The sequence below is a fragment of the Cololabis saira genome, chromosome 4, assembly GCF_033807715.1.
Source record: "Cololabis saira isolate AMF1-May2022 chromosome 4, fColSai1.1, whole genome shotgun sequence".
In the NCBI taxonomy this organism is placed as follows: domain Eukaryota; kingdom Metazoa; phylum Chordata; class Actinopteri; order Beloniformes; family Belonidae; genus Cololabis; species Cololabis saira.
Window position 1 is genome coordinate 30,676,313 of NC_084590.1, and position 21,614 is coordinate 30,697,926.

Genomic DNA, 21,614 nt, shown 5'->3' on the forward strand with positions numbered 1-21,614 from the left:
CTGCGGTGATTTCACCTCATTTACTGTAAAGTTTCAAAAGAGGAGAGAGCTCCAATATACCGACTGACAAAGACGGATGAGGATTTGTTTAAGGCGCTCACTGCAATGACAATGAAAAGACCCTGTGATCCTCCAAACCAGCGCCACTGTACGGGGCAGGTCCACGAGATTCATCAACGTCTCAGCTCGCGTCCGATACCTGCTCCGACTTCCAGTTACAGGGAGGATCTTTTTTCCATTTCACGAGTGGTCCAAAGGCCATCGCATGGCCGGACCTCAGTGATGGGTTTCAACTGTGAGTGATAAGTGCATTTTACAGTGGCACCACCTATATACTGCTGTGACATCATAACAGTAAAATAAAAATAAAAAAGCTAACTTGTTAGATAAAGCTTTTCAATTACGGTGAATGACTAAAAACGTGTAAACCTACAGCAGATATGTTATCCAGTAGGGTAATCAGCATCAGTAAGAGTGTAATCTGCGTGTGCTCCACAACATCAGTCTGATGTGGTGGACTTGCGTCAGTGACTAGATTGCAGGTCCTTTATCTATGTGGTCAAAAAGAAGTGGGGCGCCTTTATCAACACTTTAAAATGTGATATAGATACAACCGTGACTGCTCATAGGACAACACCCGTACACAACCTCAAGACCTCAAATTTAGACAAAAAAGAAAAAGAAAACAGTCTGATCATCCGTAGAATATTAAAATTAGACTTGCAGGTGCTTCTGATTTTCTAACAAGGTGCTGGACTAGCTTTAACAGAAGAATAATTGCATCTTTGATTTGGTGGCTTTAAACTCGAGTTTATGTTTTGTGAGATCAGTAATAGATCTATGACAGGTCTTGGGTCTGGCTAACAGTGTTGAACAAGTAAAATTATGCTATTTGCATAAAAGAAAACCAAATTGGATGAAAAGGAGGAATATACTTGAAGTACATAGCATCGCTGCCTAACATCTCTCCTCCAAGTCAGCTCACATTTCCCACAGGACAGATATGATACGCAAGTCCACGGGCCATAACACTTCATTGGCACCATTATTTTTGGTTGAATGCTGGTCGCGGTCATATTTAGGAGCACACAGTGGTCGCAGTCTTATGCTCTCTGTTTATTCAACACCAACACGGGGCCTTTTCTGGTCAAACTGAAGCCGTCCCTGAGCCACAGCCCCTGCACGGCTCAGAGAGACACACGCCGCCTCTGTTGAGATGTAGTTCTGGTGAAATAAAGTCATTCAGACCTGCTCTTCTGAGGTCATCCTTGCAAACGTAAAAATAAGTCTTTACATCCAGTTCAGTCCCTCCACCATGAATCAGCAGTTCCCGTCTCGGTCTCGGAGTCCATCTCTTCCCCTCCTACTGGACGCACACATACTTTTTCCACCAGGACTTGGACAGCATCTTCATCTTATCAGCCGTGCTGCGGACCTTCCTCTCGCGCCGCGCCCTCCTGTCGGACTGCCGCAGCCCCACGGAGATGGCCACGTCGAACACATCCTTCAGATTCTTTTGCGTCAGCGCCGAGCACTCGATGTACGTGACCGCCCCGATCTTTTCCGCCAGCGACCTGGCGTCCTCCTCCAGCACGGGCCTCTCCCGCCGCCTGGACAGCTCGATCAGCACCTTGACGTCCTGCCGCAGGTCGCACTGAGTGCCGACGAGCAGGACGGGCGTGAGGGGGCAGCGGCGGCGGATTTCCGGGACCCACTTCTCCCACACGTTCTGGAAGGAGGCGGGGCTGACCACGCTGAAGCAGAGCAGCAGGGCGTCCGTGCGACTGTAGCAGAAGTGGCGGAGTTTGTCAAACTCATCCTGATGGAGAGACAGAGAAGATCACTGAGTAAAACCATCATTGAATAGCTTCCTTTACTTGCAAGCAAGAGAAAGGGAACTATCCCAACAGCTGATCAATAAACTGTCCAAAAAGTGCTGATATTATGTTATATACAGAACAAGCAGCTCAAACGTCAACCCTCTCCTCTCCAGCTCACATCTGTGAGACCTTCCCCAGCCTGAACCAGCTCCCCCTAATCTCCAAACACAGCTGAAATCTACAGGAAAAAAAAACTAAACATCACTCAAGGGACACTAAACACACACACAAGATTCCCAATCTGATGACGCGGGGCCCGTCCACAAAACATAAGGTCATATCAACGTGTCTCGTGAGGAGCAGGTTTGTTTATCAGCCGCGGCGGCTGCTGCTATCATCCCTGCTTTGTTGACACACCCCCCCGGCCCGTTTCTGGCACATGCTCGCCCTCGCACAAAATTGCATCAGTATACTGAGGGTTTGGCGACTTTTATCTCGACGCATCTGCCCGAGCTTGCCTGCATATGTGTATATGTGCGTGTAGTTTGAACGCGGCATGCAGCTCGCAGCATGCCGGGAAGAGTTTACTCGTATTAAGTGCTTAAAAGCCTAATTTCAAAAGCCGAATTGTTTGATGATTCAGTGTAGAACTGGCACCGCCCGCGCTCCTTCTGCAAATGTCAAATATGCTGCTCCCAGGGCAGGGTGCCGCTGTTATGAAACAACCACCCTCCCGAAGACGCAGAAACAGTGTTTCAAAACCCAGTTAATGATTTTACCTGGCAACCGCGGCGTCAGTTTGTCTGCGCCAAGTGCGTTTTATTCTGAACACAGGTCAGAAAACGGTGAAAATCAAGTTTCTGCACGTACCTTCTTGTTTATAAAATAATAATAATCGGACTAACATTTCAACATGTTGGGTTTATATTAACATCAAAAGATATTAAGCCGAGATGAGCAACAAATCCTCACACGTGAGAGGCTGCAGAAGTCAAGTCTTTACGCCTCGTTAATGCTTAATCCATTAAATCCAGATGTGATATAAGCTTTATTCCTTTCAAGGCTAATGCTTCGTCAGCACGTTTCACAAGTAGACCTTGATTTTTGAGCCACGTGCACAATGTTTGTTTTGTTTTCTTTTACTGTTTGATCATAAAACATTTGTCACTAGAATAAAAGCCTGAGGTGGAACCTTTAATAACAATTATATATTTGATGTTATTTAAAATATGATGCTATTAACATACTTAAAGATTCATTAGTGCTGCTTCTAACATTTGCCTATTTGCATAAATATATAAATACCAGTCTAGAGACCACAAACTCTCCTCCTTCTGCATGTATTGACAATAGTTTGTGTGAATCTTCAGCTGACTTTTACAGACGTACGATGGGTGATGCCTGTACAGTCATTTTTTTATGCAAATTTTATAACATAATGTTAATATTGCCTTGTTTTGTGTTGTCACCCACTTATAATAGCAATTCATTTTTTCACACAGCTCCAGTGGCGATTGTGTTAACATTAACTATAAATAAATATTGCGTTTAAAACTGGTTAAATTCATGTTGTTTTGGTCTCTAAGAAAAGTTTGCACTCCTTAGAGCTGAGGTTGTTTTATCCTTACAGTGCAGCGTGGAGCGGTTTGTCATCCACGTGAATGCTGAGTTTAAGGTGATGTTTGTTTGTTTGTTTGTGAATGATTCTTACCTGTCCTGCAGTGTCACACAGCTGTAATCTCACTGGGCTCCCGTCCACCTGAACCACAGCTGCAGACACACAGACAAACACAGCATATGAAGCATAGCTGTCAACATGGCTTGCAGCTTGTATCTGAGCTCCCACTTGGAACTTGGACCAGAATATTCTCTGCAGTGAACAAAAGCAGGCCAGTTAAAGATCACAAAGACCCCCGGCCCGGCCCTGCTCTCCCTCGCCCACCCACTCTGCCTGTAACACGTTGCTGTCTCCCAGACCGCTCGCTGAACTTTGTTTTGTTGGCAGAAACCTCTGTGGGGCTGTCTAATAAACAGAGCTGATTTTGTTTACCCGGTAATGCTCACTCTCTCTCCTGACGGGCCTCGTTTCCAGATAGGAAAAGTGGATGAGTCATTTCACGGTCAGTTTCATTATGGGACCATTTATTCTTTCAGAGGACTGAACGGCGCAGAGCAGCAGGCATATGGAAACCTTTACAATACGCCTGGAGTGTGTGGTTGGTCCTGCCACCTGATCAAAGCCTCACTGGAACAATTCATGCGGGAGGACAGCCGTCACAGCGGCCCGGGCTTTGACAGCAGCCAGGAGAGAGAGCGGCAGGATATAAAGGAAGGAAAATAAGAGGGGGCCGCCATTGAGTAATTATTTTCCTTATACTTGACATTTGATACTCCTTTGATTCTCTAGAGCGAGACCCCCCTTCCTTTCCCCCCCGTCTTCCCCTTCACTGCATCTCTGCCACCTGTGACATTGCGTAACTGCTCAGAAGTCAGCTTCCAAGAGAACGCTGTGATTCCGGGCACTGAGAAATGACATCACTATTAAGGGCCCCAACTGCACAATCCCTCTCTGTCAGTTCTGGGCGAAAGACAATCTCTGCCTCAGAGCTATTGCAACAGATGTGCCCATTCCAGTGCTGAGGAGAGGGCTCACGGGTCAAGGCTGACAACAATAGGCAGAGTTGTGCAATTCAAAACCCCTGAACCAGAAAAGCTCTCTGTTCCGTGAGACAGGCTTGAACCAGCACCAGTCTGAGGGCACTGTGGGCTCCCACTGGGCGTTTTTATGCAACCAGTGTCTGTGTTTTCAGAAAGTTAACTAAAATGACTGAAATTGAATTTAAAAAAATTTAAAAACAGCTTCAGTTTTGATGTTATTTTTGCAGCCTGCAGAGGGACGGCTGTGAGCTTGAACCTCAAAAAAAGGACAACTATTGGGGTCTGTTTGCAGATGGAGTCGTGAATCGATGAAGTTGATCAACAAGTCGCGCGTGTTTTTCCACGCCAGAGCTGATAGCTTTTACACAAATGCGTCCAAGCGCAAACAAAGCTTGCAGGGACTAGTCCGCCGGCTTGGAAAGTGGAAACATGCCAAGCGGACCCTGGCTGCATGAGGGAGGACACCTCCTGTCCATTACCTCTGATGGGAGACAGATAACAGGAAGCCCAAACACATCTATCAGCCAGTGGAATAATAGAGGGAAGTGGAAGAATTAGGGAGGGCAGAGTTTGTGCAATCAAAAAGAGTTCAGGAAAAAATGGGTGCCACTACCAGGCACATAGAGACAAATTGATTTTATTCTAAAGGCGGATTTATGGTTCCGCGTTACACCAACGCAGAGCCTACGGCGTAGGGAACGCGGAGACGCGTTCCGTACGGTGTCAATGCCGCGTAGCCTACGCGTAGTTACGCCGTATCCTACGGCGTAGGGTCTGCGTCGATTTAACGCAGACCATAATTCAGTCTTTAGGCAAGGCAAGGCAAATTTATTTGTATAGCACAATCCAACACAAGGTAATTCAAAGTGCTTTACATTGACATTAAAAGCGGCAAGACATAATTAGACAGTAAATAATTCGACATACTTAGACAGTAAATAACAAATATGATTGAATAAGATGATAAGAAAGGCTGAATGTAATACTCTAGTCCACTTTCTAAAGTTTGATTAATCTGATCTGTCTACCTTTAGTCGCAGGGTTCAATCCCAGTTAGGATGAGTGGCATTCATTTGTAAATAATGCTAAAAAAAAAAAAAAAAAAGTAAATAATGCTCAAAAAATGTGTTTAAAAACTTTGTATTAGAGCGTCGTTTTGACCCCGCTTACCCGAAAAGTCGTCAAAGGCAGTGGGGACGTATTTGGTCGGGTATCCATTGGTTGTGTAGCTGACCACCAGGCTGGTTTTCCCCACCGCTCCGTCTCCGAGCAGGACGCACTTGAGCAGGCGCTCCTGCTGGCCCGGCCGGGCCGGGGTGGGCTTGTGCGGCGGCACCGGCGGTGCCGGCGGGGCCACGGTGGTCCGCGCGTAATCCATGCTGCTGGAGGAACACAGTCTCACCGACTACTCATGGGCGGACAGACGAGGCGCCCACCATGAGGACAGAGGTATCTCTCTCTCTCTTTCCCTCCCTCCTTCTCCAAAACTGGTCCAACTAACCGTGTAGCGCGAGTCGTGCGTAAAAGCTCGCTGTCAAATCCAGATGATCCTCCTCCCAAACCAGCGCTGCACTTTTCTCACAGGAGGCGGGGCAGAGGCGGTTATCCTCTCATTCATTTCACTAACCCCGCCCCCGACACAGCCCACACCATCATTCTGTATAAAAAATGTCCAGAAATGTCAAGAACATGACGTTTAATACTATAAAAGCAGTGACACAGCGTTTTTCTAGTCTTTTCGAGCCATCTACTCCATCCACCTCCATTCACACATTTTAATGTCTATATAAAATGGTATATATAATAATGATTATATTGTTTATGATAAGATGTGTGTGTATATATATATATATATATATATATATATATATATATATATATATATATATATATATATATATATATATATATATATATATATATATATATATACCTTTCTGGTTCTGGAATATGTTTTTGATTGTGTTGTTACTTTACTTGCTTGCTTTTTTTCTTTGCATATTTCCATGACCAGAATAAATAAAAATGAAATGAAATGAAATGAAATATATATATATATATATATATATATATATATATATATATATATATATATATATATGTATGTTGTTGTATATGTATATTATTTATAATTGCTCTTGTATATCATTTATTTATAAAGCTCAGGTATAATATTTATAATGCTCAAGTATATTTATATTTAAAATGCTGAGGTATAATATTGCAATGAAGTGCTGTACTATTTTCACAAGGTAATAACAGGTATCATTTTTTTTGATAAAGTAGTAAAGCTTGCTGTTGTATTTTTTCGTATTTTTATTTTCAAGCAAAATTGAAATAGAAACAAGGGGTAGGACCTCATAAGTTTTTTACTTCCTCCTACTCCTTTTCGGGCATGAAGGTTTATTTCCCTTTGATTTTGTTTAATGACTGTTTATTTATGTAAGGTAAGGTAAATTTATTAATGGATAGCCCCTTGAGATGAATCATCTCGTTTTCGAGGGGGTCCAACAAAAAACATACAACACAATACAAAACAGTTACATACATACATAATACATAAGGCTCTCATACACAAACCTGCCCACACACCAGTCCCCAAGACCTACCAGAACACAGGTAAACACTGCATATAATGCAGTAATAGCAACAAAAACAACAATATTAATATTAATGGTAGTCATTGTCATCATCATTATGACACAATATATGAAGATATATATATACATTATATATGAAATAAAAAAATAAAAATAAAATAAAATGAGAAGGCAATACCACTAGAAACAACTACATGGTTTATTGAGGTTGGAATATAGAGTTTTTAAAGAGGTGTAATGAATTAAGTTTTCTTATGTTAATGGGTAAATTGTTCCAATCTGATGGGGCTTTGAACTTAAAAGCACGTCTGCCAATTTCTTTAAAGGTTAAAGGAACGAAAAAGAAGGGTTGCTGAGTGTTTCTGAGAGAATATGAGGATGTATATGGAATCAGATATTGTTTGTTTTTTTTATATTCTTTTTCTTGTTGTTTTGTGTAATTGTTTTTTTTATGTATGCTCGAAATAAAGATTTCAATCAATCAATCAACCAATCCATCACCTCTTTGATTTGAACGTGTTAAACTATAAGTGAATGAGCAGCAGGGCTGTGGTCAGTGTTAAGCCTGTACTGGTGCAGGACAAGTCTGGACTTGCTCTCACCGGGCTGAAGGAGACAGCCTTGATATCCACCTTCGACATCACGACTAAAGCTCTTGGATACGCTCACTCAGACCTGATAAAAACAGAGCTGAACCTAGAGGGAACACCTGATGGACACAAACCGTGGGGGGAGGAGGTTTCATCCGGTCTAAGTTCCACCGAAGGAGCATTTAATGTGTCTTCTCACACCCTCGGTGGTTTTAAAAACTGTCCATTAACTCGGAGAGCGTGCTTACTCACCTTAATCTGTCATACATGTAAGCATCTTGGAGAAATGAAATTAACCTCTAGGGGTTTGGCGCCACCTAGCGGCTGGAAAAGGTGGCAAAACTGATGTCCAAATATCTTTTCATTCACATATACTGTAAAACAAATGTGCCAGGTTAGATACAAAATTATTAAAGGTTGTAATTGATCTCAACTAACTGAAAATAATTTTTAAAAGCCAGTTAAGTAAAGAAATCCAATAAATAGATTAAATCACAATCAAGAACAAACTTTCTTCTTTCCGTTTACTTATTTCTTTGATTACACATTTTTTATTTTGTCATATCTTTATCTTTATAGTAATATTTCTATATTAGGGCTTTCATACTGAGTAAAATAAATAGTTAACAATGAAACAAGCTATAAACTTGGCATGGACCTATTTTTAAAGTGTTGGGTGCCCAAGTTAGGAAGGTGATGTTTGCCAAACATATATCGAGTGTCCTAAAGGGGCAAGTAGTACGGATCCCATATAGTTTCAGTAATATATGCACCATGTTAGAAAATTAACCCCCTCGATTCCAGACAGATCCCGCTCAGAGTCCAGATGGGACAACAAGTAAAGTGTTCATGGGACCCGTGAACCACGTAAAAACCCATTTTGCAGCCCACTTTTACCTCAGTCAGGGTCCCACATATGAACGCTAGTTGTTTTTTTTAATTTCTTTCTTTAAAAAAAAAACTCATTACATGAATAACAAAAATCTAGTTAACATCTAAAGACAGAGCTAATTTTATGTTGTTAAGCCAATGTTAAGTTTTAAAACAATTTTACTCATACTGCCCATTTAGTCAAGCATAAGATCTTTGCTCTTCCTTTCAGAGGTCCCAAAACAAAGCTATACCAGCAAATATAAAATTACTAAAGTAAGAGAAGATGGTCAATTTGGCTCAAGTCACAATTTCTGAAGGCCCATTTACATGGAACATGTGTAACGCCATAAAAACACCATCATATCCACAAGTTAGATGAACAATTAAGTCATTTCATTATTTGTGCCATCTATTTTATATAAAAGTCTGCCCTACGAAGTAAAAAGGAAAACCCACTATAAGCTTGCTTTACATCTTCACCACGTTTATTTTTCCAGGGACAAAAAAAGTGTAGCCGTTTTCAAAAATACAAAATAATCAGTGTCCCACTTTAATGCATATCACCCCTGATTCACTTCCTGATTCAAACCCTGTTTCCAAAAAAGTTTGGACACAATGTAAAATATTGATAAACTCATTGTTCATGAATGACAATGCCTTTGAATGCATTCAAAGAAAACACACTGAAACTGGGTTGGTGTCAATTTGCAGAAACATTTCTGAAAAGCCCCTGTGAGGGAACATTCAGATTGTTATACAAACGTTTCTGTCTTTTATGACGGCACTTTCAAAAGCCTGGCTTGGGCTACTTCCCCATTTGTAAAGGTAACCTCAATACGAGATATATGAATGGATTTTGGAGCAAAATGTGTTGTCATTTGGACATTTTCAGACCAGATGTTGCTTATTTCAGCAATGTAATGCCAAACCACATTCTGCGCATAGTTTGATGGTGTAGCGTCATTTTAAGACCTCATGTATTAAACTTGCCTCTACCCCGATGTTTCTGAAATGTGTTCTTGGCATCACCCCCCCCCCCACCCCCCCCAAAGAAACATGTCATATGTTATATTTCTACTGTTTTCAATTGAATATGGAATTAAAACGATAATACAATTGTTTTTATTTCTTTTTTATGCAGCATTTGAACTTTTGTTGAAACAAGCTTTTACTTGGAAAAAAATAATAAAATCCAAACATCTAGTGGTCTCAGTGAGACAGATCTATGAACATTTCCCTGGATCAACAGCAGTTTTGCTTAAATGTGACATGACAGATGCTTGGGAACATACAGTGTCAGTCCATGTTGACACTCGTCTTCTGTTTTTCAAGAAATTCAAAACGACATATTTATTTGGGTTAGTGCGCAAACACATACAGTGAGGCAACTATTGTCCATCAGCAATAGGCAGCTGATGACGTCTGAGTCTAACATGCCTTCATGTTTGTGGTTTCACATCCGTTAACATACCAACGCTCCTCAGCAAGACACATGAGGAAATAAGGCAAACCAACCAAATCCAGGCTTTCAAGCATCGGCCGAAAGAAACCATGGGCCGAATGTCTTGAATAATTTAATTATTCCTAAAACTGATGTACTTACAGTTGTGTATAAGATACCTTTTACACATGGATAACACACAAGTCATGTACGCATACAAAACTTCCTTCTCCAGGAGCGAATGGTCCGGTAAACATGAGGAGTGGCTTGTGGGGAGAGAAGCTGCTGTAATCTGTTTTGAGTACTTTGAATCAGATCATGCACTACAAGCTGCAGTTAAAAAGGCACCTGCTGTATTTCACGCCAACATACAGTACCGACACGTTTCCTCCAATGCTGAAGATAAACAGAACACAGGGATGTTTTTTTTTTTTTTTTTTTAATCTTAACCTCACCCAACATCCTCCTCACCTTCTGTTGTTGACCGATGATGTGATTTTGCTCCACTTACGATCCAGAGCAATGAATGAGCTCATCTGTCTTCCTGGAATAATTTCAACTTCTAAAACATCTAAAAAAAAATGCAAGAAAGCAACACCCAACCGGTGTAAGCAATGAAATAAACAAATAAAGCGAGTGGTGTGAATGAAAATGAATAAATATAGGGGTGAAAAGAAACAGAACGATTTGGAAAATAAAGAAGAATTGTGACTTTAATGGTTTGTGGGCAGGACTTTCATATGTACTTTCATATGTACTTTCAGCACGATGTCACGAATGAGACACACACTCAAACTCTCTCTCACACACACACACTTGCAGACACACAGAGAAACAGTCATGACAATGAATATGCATTCAGAAATGTGCATGTGCTCACACATGCTTCCAGTTTTATGCTGCCACGGTTACTGATTAACCCTGTTTGTTTTTTTTTGTCTTATCATATAAATCACCGTAACAACTCACTTCCCTGTTCCCAGGTGTATCGCTGTCGGTGTGAGAACTTCCCACTTGTGGTCTTGGTACCTCATTTGGACGACAGCTCCATCTAAGACACTTCTTGAGTCTGTTTTTTTTTTTTTTTTCAATTCGTTTTAAAAAAAACAAAATTTCTAAAAGGTAATGTCCCTCTCTGACAACAGCAGCAAATGTTTCATCCAGGATTGTTACAACTTGGTTTCATGGTGCACAATGATCTCAACCCCGTCTTCTACTCGCTAGAACTTAAATACTTGGATACAGTAAGAGAATACAGTACCACATGTCATCTTCATCATTGCTGTTTTAAACGACCCCCCCTTCCCATTCCCAGAGTCTGGAGCATTGTCCTCTGGAGCTCTGAGTGCAGACTGGTGAGTAAGACATCCGAGTGACCGTCTGTAACTGGTAGCGTCTCTGAGAGTCGGCGTCCACAAGTGTTTACTGGCCTTTGGGCTTGGCACCGCCAGGAGTTGAGTCAGCTGGAGGGCCGCCACCCGTGGCGAGTCTTTGCAGACTACAGGAACGAGAAAGACAGGGACGTTAGCTCTTCTGTGAGTTAACAAGTCAGTACCAATAATGCAGAACTGAGCTATAATGTGTCGTTTGTAGCTGAAGCTGCAGAAAAAGTCACAGGTACCTTCCTTTTATTAGGAGACTTCACGCACAACTTCATCAATATTGAATATTGCAGAGATAAAGAGGACATTTTCTTTGACATCAATGATAAATGTAAAGTGGACAAGCAGGCGTTTGGGGTGTAAGTTGTTTTCAGCTCAAAGCAACCAGGTATGTTGTTTCAACTTGTTCTTTCATTTGAAAAACAATCAAATGCTCAATGAAAAATACCTGTTGTTGGCTACAAAAACAAAAGAAGAGGGTATATGTACCAGCAGCAGATGATAAAACAATCAGATCAGCACACGTGCTCTGAATTAACAGTGCTCTTTATCCACCATCCCACGACTGTCTACTGTGCAGCATGAGCTGAGTATCTGGCAGGGAGTCATCATACATGATAACCCCCTGCAAACACTGTCATGCTTAAGCCTCTTAGGACAAATGCAGATAATCCTGGACTTTAAAGAAAGCCACATGACATCCATGAAGCAATCTTTTTTTGAAATGCAAAGGTTCAGTTTTGTGGTTTAATGGGCATACCTCAGATAATGTCTGTCTTATTAACACTTCAAACCTTGTTTTGATGCAAATGATTGAATCAGACATGAGAAATGTGTACCCCTTCCATCATTCAGCATCATGTTTCGACTCATCCTACCCGACCTCTGAATCCCACAAACAGGTTCGATTTGAGCAGTAATTCTATGAATGAAGAGAATCGAAACAATGATTTCATATGGAGATTGATGATTCATTACTTGCATTCCCCTCTGCCTCTGAATATTGTTGACGTAATTGAATCGCTTTGTTGGAGTAAGGCTGATTATCGTTCCACTAGAGCTGTGTGTGTATGATGTGCTTCCTGCTAGCGCCACCAAACCAACACCTTCAGCTCTGAGCCGAGTCTGAAGCAGCAGCGACAAATGCAAGAGCACAGTTCTCAGGTGCTGCCTCGGGTGGTGATGTTTAAGTTCTTGTTCACAAGTTATGATGGGGTGTTCAAATATTCCAACGAGATAGCCACAGGTTCATGTGGGCTCAGATTTATCAACATTTATTTAAACTTTGAGTTCCTTTAAATCATTATATTTTGGTATGACTTGTTTGCCTGATAATGGATCGATGATATTATTTGAACTTTCTATTTAAAGTAGGGATGGGCGATTTTGGACAAAAATAAAATCCTGATTTTTTTTCTCTGAAAACCCGATTTTTCAATTTCGATTTTGATTTTTTTGGTAAAACTACAAAAGACTATGGAATAAATTGTTTCAAATATTTTATCTTTATTTTTAAAGAAAAATAGCAAACAAATTTCCCTATTGGGAATGAAGTGCAATTGAAAGATACAGTAAATCCTCCTTGAGTTTAGTAAAGTGACAACATTTACAATTTTCTTGATCAAACAAAGATGACTAGACGAGCTCTGTCTGTAATGCAGACAGCTCTCTTCTTCTTTTCCAGCTACGGTATATGAAAAAGAGAGAGGAAAATCGATTTTCCGATTTTCCTTTTTTTAACATCGTCTTGATTAATAAATCCGATTTAGATTTAAAATCGATTAATTGCACAGCCCTAATTTAAAGACTCGCTTGCTTGATCCAAACAGCCCAGGACGAGTACAATAAACCACAAACCCACCGCTGCAGGCTGACTGATGTCACTACACAAACACAGTCACACACAATGTTTGTCGTCTGTAAGTAGTTGTTGCTGGAGTAGGGTTAGGCCAGGACGGGATCTCCAATGTGGTGCTGTGCTACTGACATCTTTGCGCCATGAGGTGGCGCCATACTCACGTGTCCTTGATGCTGTCAATGCGGCCCTGGACTTTTGCAATGTAGCCGTCCATTTCCTCCTGTCATGTCACAGTTACGACAAAACAAATCACGCGGTTGTGGGAGTTATGCATCATTTCATGTGCCAGTGTCGAGATTAATTACCTGACGCCGCTGATAGAAAAGTGGCAGGGAAAATAAAACAATCACACCTGGAGAGGAGGAAAGGTAGAAAAGCAAGTTAGGTCACATGTGAGCCAAATTAAAACCGTGACGAGTGACGAAATGTGTTTCTTACTGATGATGAGCAGAGTAAGGCCATTGCACAGGTGCCCCAGGTACGTCACGAGGTACAGCAGAAAGAGGAACTAAGAACAAGAAAAGCAGAAACAGAGAATCAGCTGCAAAGAGATTTACTAACTTCCATCAAAGCTGCAGGCAAATGTCAATAAAACCCTCCAGTGACACTTCTTCATCAAGTTTAAATGTCATTCCCTCAGAAAGGAGCCCATCATGTTTCAGTAGCACAGACTGTATTGTGTCATGAATACTGTAGCGAATGCAGAAAGCATTAAAACCATCCACACTGATGTCACCCCTCCTGGATGGAGAGGAGATGCTACAAATATAAGACTCCTAATATGGATATGGGTTTTCAGCTTAAGTCTCGGTCCCTGCAAATGGGATCCAGCTGCCCTGATACGGGACACCCCTGTCTCACGTGGAAAGAGACTCCAGCTTATCCCGGGGTCTCGGCGTACGGACTCCTGTGTGTCATTTCACATACCGGCCAGGTCAGAGTTGAGACCAGGAGGTCCCGGGATTAAGGGGCTCAGTGAGCTCACACTGACTTACATTTAAGGTAAATGTGTTAATACTGCTCTTAAATGCTATAATTACATTAAGGATGGAATTAAACGTAAATCTGATACTGATATAAATACATGTGTACAATGTTTATTTCAGCATCACCAGCCGTACATATTACATATTACATAACACTGAAGGTCGATGCAGCGTTTAAAGAAAACTTAGACGTGTTTATTATTCACCACTGATGACGGAAAATGAGAACGAGCCCAGCTCCTTTTCAGCACTGCAGCCAGGATGATTTAAGAGTCGTAGCTCTGGTGAGTTATGTATTCGTTTAACTTGTACACAACTAAAATGTTTCTACAGGAAAGAAAATTCATGGCATTTTTCCCACTGGTGTCTCTGATGTGTCCTGGAGTGGAGCAGCTGTGGAAACGACTGCGAGACCTTTGCGGCTGGACTGTTTGTGTCCTCATGAGCTCTCTGAGCTAACAACAGTAACATCGTCTAAACCAGTGGTTCCCAAACTTTCTGTGCCCAAGGCACACCAAAGGACAAATAAAAATTTCAAGGCACACCTATTGTGCAAAATAGCCTTATAACACGTGTTATCACTAATATCATCTGTTTATTTGTTAAGTTTATTATTTACTAATGCCAAATAAGATATGACAAAGACAACTATTCTACTCATGAAATATTTATTAACAAAATACTTCACAAAAATATTCAAACTTTATCAAATTGGGCTTCATCAAACACACCCATTTCAGGAGGATTTTTAAAAATAGTTTTTAGATAAAGAGTTTGCCTCTGTATTATGGAATGAGTGCATTCAAAGTAGTATATAGTAAATTAAAATAATTATTTTTGTCTAGTTGTATACTATATTGCAGTAGGCTATGGTTGTCACAAAATCCCACGGCACACTTGGACTTGCCTCAAGGCACACAGTTTGGGAACCACTGGTCTAAACCAGCAAGTGGTTTCTTATACCTCATCTCAGCTAGACTGTATCTTTTTAAATATTTGTATACTGTGATAAAAAGGAAGGTGTACAACAGAGAGGCCAAAGGGGACAGAATAAATGAAAAGACCAAGCTTTTTATGACGCCAACTTAAAATGAAGGTGACAACTCATTTTCCAAATGAGTAACAGCGGCTGTACATGTAACTAGAAGTGACAGCGGCTGTCTTTGCTGTTGGCATTATTTAAGAGTATTGTGAGGAAGGGAGAGCTGTCATTTCCAGGGATGGGGGGAACTGGAATGATGAAGGACGGGAGATGACAGAAGATCCAGCAAAATAAAAGAAAACAGTGATGGACTGATGTGTGGGTTAATGAGAAGATGATGTGCAGAGAAGCTTTACAGACAGCTCATTCAGATAGTTACCAAGAGCCTGGACTACGCACGCACACGCACGCACAAGCTTCATTTGCCAGCGTAGCTTACCTTTAGGGATTCAAAAAGGTTTCCAACAAAAAAGAGGTTCTTCATCGTGTCAGCGGCAGACAGAGTCATTACGATGGCTTTCCGCATGAGGCAGTCAGCGTGCTCTCCAGTGAAACTGATGTCCAGGTCCAAATACGACCTTTAAAAAACAGAGACAACCAAAACAGGACAAAAGATGCTTTAAAACATCAACAACAGACATCATTACTTTTGAACTCTGCCACTACTCTACTTGCCTCGGTTATACCTCTGTAATAGATAAACCACATCAAATAATTATTATGTTGAGTTATTCATGTTCAAGTCTGAGCATATACATCTGCTGTTTCACCTGTGAGTGTTGTGTTTTACATTAGTTTTTTTTTTGTCATGTCATGTTCAGCAAATGTTATTTTTTTTAATGTTTTGGTGTTATTGCCTGGGTTTTCCTGCTAATCAGTCACAAAAACCTGACATTTCATCCATGAAAAAAAGGTATAGCTGATCAAAAGTTAAGTATTAACAATTTTCTTTTTAGTATTTTTAACAGGAATCTGCAAAAGTTGAGAAAATTAACCTTAATTTTATAGATATGTCAAAGAGAAGGATGAATACCCTCAAGTGGCCATGGAACGTGACTTCTGATCGGCTCACAGAAGATTCTGGTGAACCATCAGGTGGTTCAGAAAGCATATCTCTGTTTTGTACAGCAAAGGACCTGCTGTGGATCTTGACTTGACTCTAACGCACCAAAACATCTTCTACAGAAGAAGTCCGTAGATAGACTCATCTACCTGGGCTCAAATGGGCAAGATGGTGTTATGGTAGCAGTTTTCTGAAAGTGGATATGGTTCGCCTTGACTTCTTGAAGGTTTTACATGTTGTGAGGCTGCAACACATGTGGGTCTTACAGTCATGAGTCAAGGGTCCCTTTTTTGGAGAAGGGAGGCTGTGAGGGGCTGTTCTGTTACAGGCATCACAGTCCACAGCCTCCCTTTGAAGGTCTACGCCTGGGCGATGGAGAAGAGAGCAGAGTTGACAGTTGAAGCTCAGAATTCAGGTGGAACAATGCTAGTTCTGTCCTGTCTCTGGAAATGTGGACTGAGTCGGTACCCCTACTAGAGTTCTGGAGGAGGCATGGGAATCTGTTAAAGGAGCTTGAGGCCGGATTGTGGCAGGATTTATGAAAAAAATCTGTATACATTTTAAGTTTTCTAGTAATAATGTCAGATGAAGCGTTCCAAACCCAAAAGAATGAGCCCTCTAGTGTATCTCTCCGTTGCCTTGAACAGGCTGTGTGCTGCAAAATGTGCTGCAATTCGGTCCCGAATTTCCCACGCTGGGCTGCGGATGTGACGTCACATGACGCTGCATGTGCGTTCTCCCAGTTCTCCCGTGCCGGCTTCACTGTTGGCTGCAGTACCCCCAACGGCCGTCGTGGTGAAGGGTGGCGCTAGAGAGTCTCATTTCTTAAAAGGAGCCTCATGCTCCTTTAAAGTGCTTTACGTGCTTTGTGGATTTGCAACAGGGATTCCACTGTGTTGTTTGTCATATTTGTTGCAGGTGGGAGCTGGACTGTCACTGCTGTCCTTCGTCAGCATTTCTGTTCACAATGTTTAAAAACAAACGGTGGAGGGACTAGAGATAGTTCTCTTATCTGAGAAGAGCTTGTGGTTAAACCGCTGCTCCTCCACACTGAGATCAACCAGCTCAGGTGATTTGGACATATGGTTACGATGCCTCCTGGAAGCCTCCTTGGAGAGGTGTTTTGTCCAACTGGAGACCCTAAGGCAGACCCAGGACCTGCTGGAGAGATTTCATGTCTTAGCTTGCCGGGGAACTTGGAGAGCTGGCTAGGGAGAGGGAGATCTGGGCCTTCTAACTAAGGGTGCTGCTCCGAATGACCCCAACTCAGATAATTGGAAGGTAATGAAAGGATGGATGGATGGATGGACTATGAAAAAAAAGAAAAAAGGAAGTTCTTTACAAAATAATGAGATCTTACTTGAAGGGATGTTGTCCATCTCCCCAGCTGAGGGCGTGAAGGAGCTGGTAGTAGATGCGCACTGAGATGGTGAAGCACATGACCGCCAGGGAGACCGTGGAGACCACGGTGATGATGCTGAGCTGGAACAAGGACAGTAAGCCCACCACTATCCCTGTGAGCACCACACCGGTTCTCTCCGTATCCTTCCAGTAGATCAGATCCATCACTGAAACACGAGGCAGGTGGTTGGAGGAAGAAGGTCATAAATGGTACAAAACAAAAACATCACATTAACTCCTCGGTGACTTTATTTTTGGGGAGAGGCATAAAAGGAGCGTGCACCAGCTCAAGGGGACAGGATGAAGGTCAGAGAGGTAGAAAAAACATTAGACAAAGATGAATTTCAAGCCTCAAATGGGAAAAAAAACATTCAGCTGCTAGAGTGCAGGGACACGTCAGGCTTCGGCCTCGACTAAATTTAGACATCAAATAAGAGAAGGGAGCGAGCAGTCGAGGAGAGTTTAAATGCAGCCTTTCACAGCACCTGCCGTCAGACGTCAGGCCGTCAGCAGCCATCTCTCCACACCCCGTTGGGTTCTCTCTCTATCATCTGGCAAAAAAGCTGCCACGGAGACTCAGGCATCCACAGAGTCATGCCCTACTAGACTGGAGAACTTTCATTTCTACATCTGACTTGTTTATGGGAAAGAAAAACTTTGCATTTCCATCTTTAAAGAACAGCAGTAGTTGTTAACAGCTGTGTACCAACAAGGCGCTCTCTGGTCCTCTGTGCTCAGACAGAGGGAGGTCTTTGTGCCTTTGTTTCAGTGAAACGCTGAGTCTCAGCAGAGGAATACAGGGAAGCCTCTTTGAACAGAGTGCGCAGGCAGCAGGTGGGCTATTTATAAACGCTGCCACACACAATTAATACCCACGATGACCCTGGAGCACACCTGTCCCATGTGTTAGCGACTGTCAGTCTGTGAAAGAGATACTCAGACATCCGGTATGTGACCACTTTATCATCATAATATAGAAGCAGCAGTAATAAAACAACACTTTGGTCCCAGAGAGGTCTAATCTGGAGAAAAGGTTTACGTAATAACAAAAAGACACGGACGGCAGAACTAGCTATACTTATACCACAGCGGAGCAGCGATGCAGCAGTGAAAGGCATGGACATGATTCATCTATAGGAGGCGAAGCATATTTTAAACCCTTGTGACGATACCACTGGAATAATAAAACTTGCATTACAGCAGCAGAGGGCGTGGAATAAGCATTTAAAACAGACACTTTCCAGGTTTTAATCAAAAGTAACAAAGTCCAGAAACCATTTCTTTAAACAACTCAGAACAGGCTTTCACCTTTCAAGCCATAAGAGCAATATATTTTCAAAATACTTATAAATAAAATAGCAAAGCAGCTTAGAGCAGAGGTTTCAACACCTTGAATACTTATTTTGTGCTTCTGTTTCCTTTAGAGACAGAGAAATAAAAGGTTTTATTGGATGTTAAAAAAAGCTGTCATGTTTTAGAGGGTGTATTTTAAACAATGACATTTTAATGTCTTAACTCATCCACATCTCAATGTTTAAACAATACCTGTCTAGTGACTTGTTATTCACACCCAAAACAATGCGCCGTGCACTTCCCAGTCAGCTCATGAGTCAGAGCAGCCTCGACCTTCGGGGAGCGAAGGCGTAAAAGTCGGGCCGGAGATGTTGGCAAAACCTACGGGAGTCACGAGGTTTTGAAAAACGTACAATTAAAAACTACAATGCCATTTCCTCAGACACCTCCAGATCACGAGACCGGGTCCCGCCTCGTCACTGAAGCGAAGCCAAGAGTACAAACACTTAGCTAGGGCCACTGATAATGACTGTTTTTAAGGTAAGAGCATTTCAGGTGATACAAACAAAATAAAATAATCTTTACGCAATGGTATTGCAGCGATTTAAAAAAAAAAAAAAGGTTCCAATGATAAATTTCTAAATAAGCATGTGAGTGTCTAAAAAAAAGAAAGATAAAGGTGCTGGTGTATGCCAGAATACCTGTCCTTATTCTAACATAAATGGCCGGATGATGATGGTGATCATCTCAGCATCAGTAGGCTACATAAAAGCGCTTCTTTTTTTTTTAAACAAGACATTTGTCACCTTTTTTCTGTTACAAGTTGACGTTATTTCCTTATGTCTACATAAAAGATCTTACTTTTCAGCCATACTAACGTCCTACTTCCTACTGAAGTCGTGGGTGGAGATGGTGGCGATCAAGACGATCAGTAACCAATGAGCAGTGATCGCCGTTAATTATTGCTTAGATGCGTGAGCTGCTCACAAAAATCACATTTCTTTTGCAACAAGGCATTTAACTAACAATCCAGTTAATTCACCAACACAAAGATGAATAATGTGGCATATTGAGTCTTTATTTCAAGATGACTAATTGTAGTTCTAAGCTCTAAATTCATTTCACTTCACTCAGGTCATTCGGATCAAAACCATGTCCAAAAAAGCCCCAAAAAACGTCAAATTACTCCAAAATAAAATACTTTTTACATGCTTTTCAGCCTCAAGCGTAAACACAAAGACATAAGATAACCCCGACGCCAAAGCTGCTAGACCCGATGCCGACTGTCTGCCAGCGGCAGCACAACAGCACAGGTTAAACTCATTTGAATGGCAGGTGCTCATTAGAATTAAACCACTGATAGAGACACTATTGAGCTTCGTCTGCAGCCCATCGGTCTGAAGTCAAACACACATGCGGGTGCTGTCGTCTCCAGAGACCCGGTTTGTAAACTGATAAGAGAAAGTGGCCTTTACTCCTCAACACCAAAGCTCATGAATCTGCTGCTCAAGATGTTGTTTTCCGTCTGTTCTTCCACCTCCCTGCCGCTTGGTTTGAACATAAATCGAAACTTTTTGCAGGGGGTTGTCAGTCACTTTAAACACCCAAAGGGGCGATATGATCCGCTTTTACTTGAATGCCGAATCTCTCACCTTTACTGGCCATTTTGGTTCCGTCTCCAGAGTCTCCCATGACACCGTCTGTTCCTCTCTGTGTCCCCGCTGTACTCCCCTTGCCCCTCTGAGCTGTTTTTGGCGACCCACTGCTCACTCAGCACTCCAAAGGCCTGACAGCCCAAAATAATCTTGTTTGCAGCACCGCCCACTACTCCTCCAAGATTCATAAAGCTGCATGCATGACGGGATTATTCGCAATTCAGTCACTTTTGTCTAATTCAATCACAAATTGAAGTGAACTGAATGAGTTCACGCATTAATTTAAAGCCAGATTAGGACTGGTTTTCAGAATTAAGTATCATTCAGCACTTGACACAGGAGAACCTGGATCAATTTTCTTTCATGTCACCGAGCCCAATCCTTCTGTGCGTGTAATGCTGACAAGAAACATAAGAGCAGCTTATTTTACATTTATCCCACATGATTTTTTTTTTGTGCTTGAAAATTCTTCTCAATAACATCTTAATAATCTTGTAAAAACTCCTATTCTGATACTTTTCTGTAAATTTGATTGCTTGTTTGTGTATTTGAAATGCAGCAAAATATGTGAATACTGAAACAACCGAACGAAATACACAGATCAAGTAAATAAAATAATAAAATTTGAAACTTAGCATTTCTTTTAAGCCATACAGGTTCATCTTAACACCCCTTTTTGCGCAAATCAAGAAAGTTTTTAAGGTTTTATTGTTTTAACACAACCAGCACATAACCAAAATAATAAATCAACACACTTTTTAAATAAAGAGTATAGTCAACGCCATTTAAAGCCCTCCCAAAAAAGGCTTTCCAGTTTGATACCCTTCCCAGGCAAAAACAACAAATAAAAGAAGCATGCTGCTCCAGCAGGTATACATTATGTGATCTCACCTTAAACTTTGTCATTAGCCTGACTACGCATTCATCAACAGTCTGGGGGTTTACGGCCCCCCTACGTCACCTAAAATAAGCCTAAGCTCCATTCTGATACAGCAACATTCCTCTTTAAGTG

General features: G+C 41.6%; 2 protein-coding genes across 2 annotated transcripts; both read right to left on the minus strand.

The window, feature by feature from the left end:
* Positions 1 to 811: 811 nt before the first annotated feature.
* rhoub (ras homolog family member Ub) lies at positions 812 to 5,880 on the minus strand. The gene is made up of 3 exons (XM_061719392.1): positions 5,649 to 5,880; positions 3,532 to 3,590; positions 812 to 1,819 (listed from the first exon to the last, which is right to left on the minus strand). The coding sequence occupies exons 1-3, from the start codon at positions 5,854 to 5,856 to the stop codon at positions 1,364 to 1,366; spliced, it is 723 nt and encodes a 240-aa protein (XP_061575376.1). The 5' UTR covers positions 5,857 to 5,880; the 3' UTR covers positions 812 to 1,363.
* A 4,788-nt stretch (positions 5,881 to 10,668) lies between these two features.
* On the minus strand, positions 10,669 to 20,739 carry LOC133441766 (reticulon-2-like). Its single transcript, XM_061719393.1, has 7 exons — positions 20,600 to 20,739; positions 17,614 to 17,821; positions 15,630 to 15,768; positions 13,661 to 13,730; positions 13,528 to 13,574; positions 13,384 to 13,442; positions 10,669 to 11,480 (listed from the first exon to the last, which is right to left on the minus strand). Exons 1-7 carry the CDS (start codon positions 20,637 to 20,639, stop codon positions 11,405 to 11,407), a joined length of 639 nt encoding a protein of 212 aa, XP_061575377.1. The 5' UTR covers positions 20,640 to 20,739; the 3' UTR covers positions 10,669 to 11,404.
* Between the last annotated feature and the right edge of the window lie 875 nt (positions 20,740 to 21,614).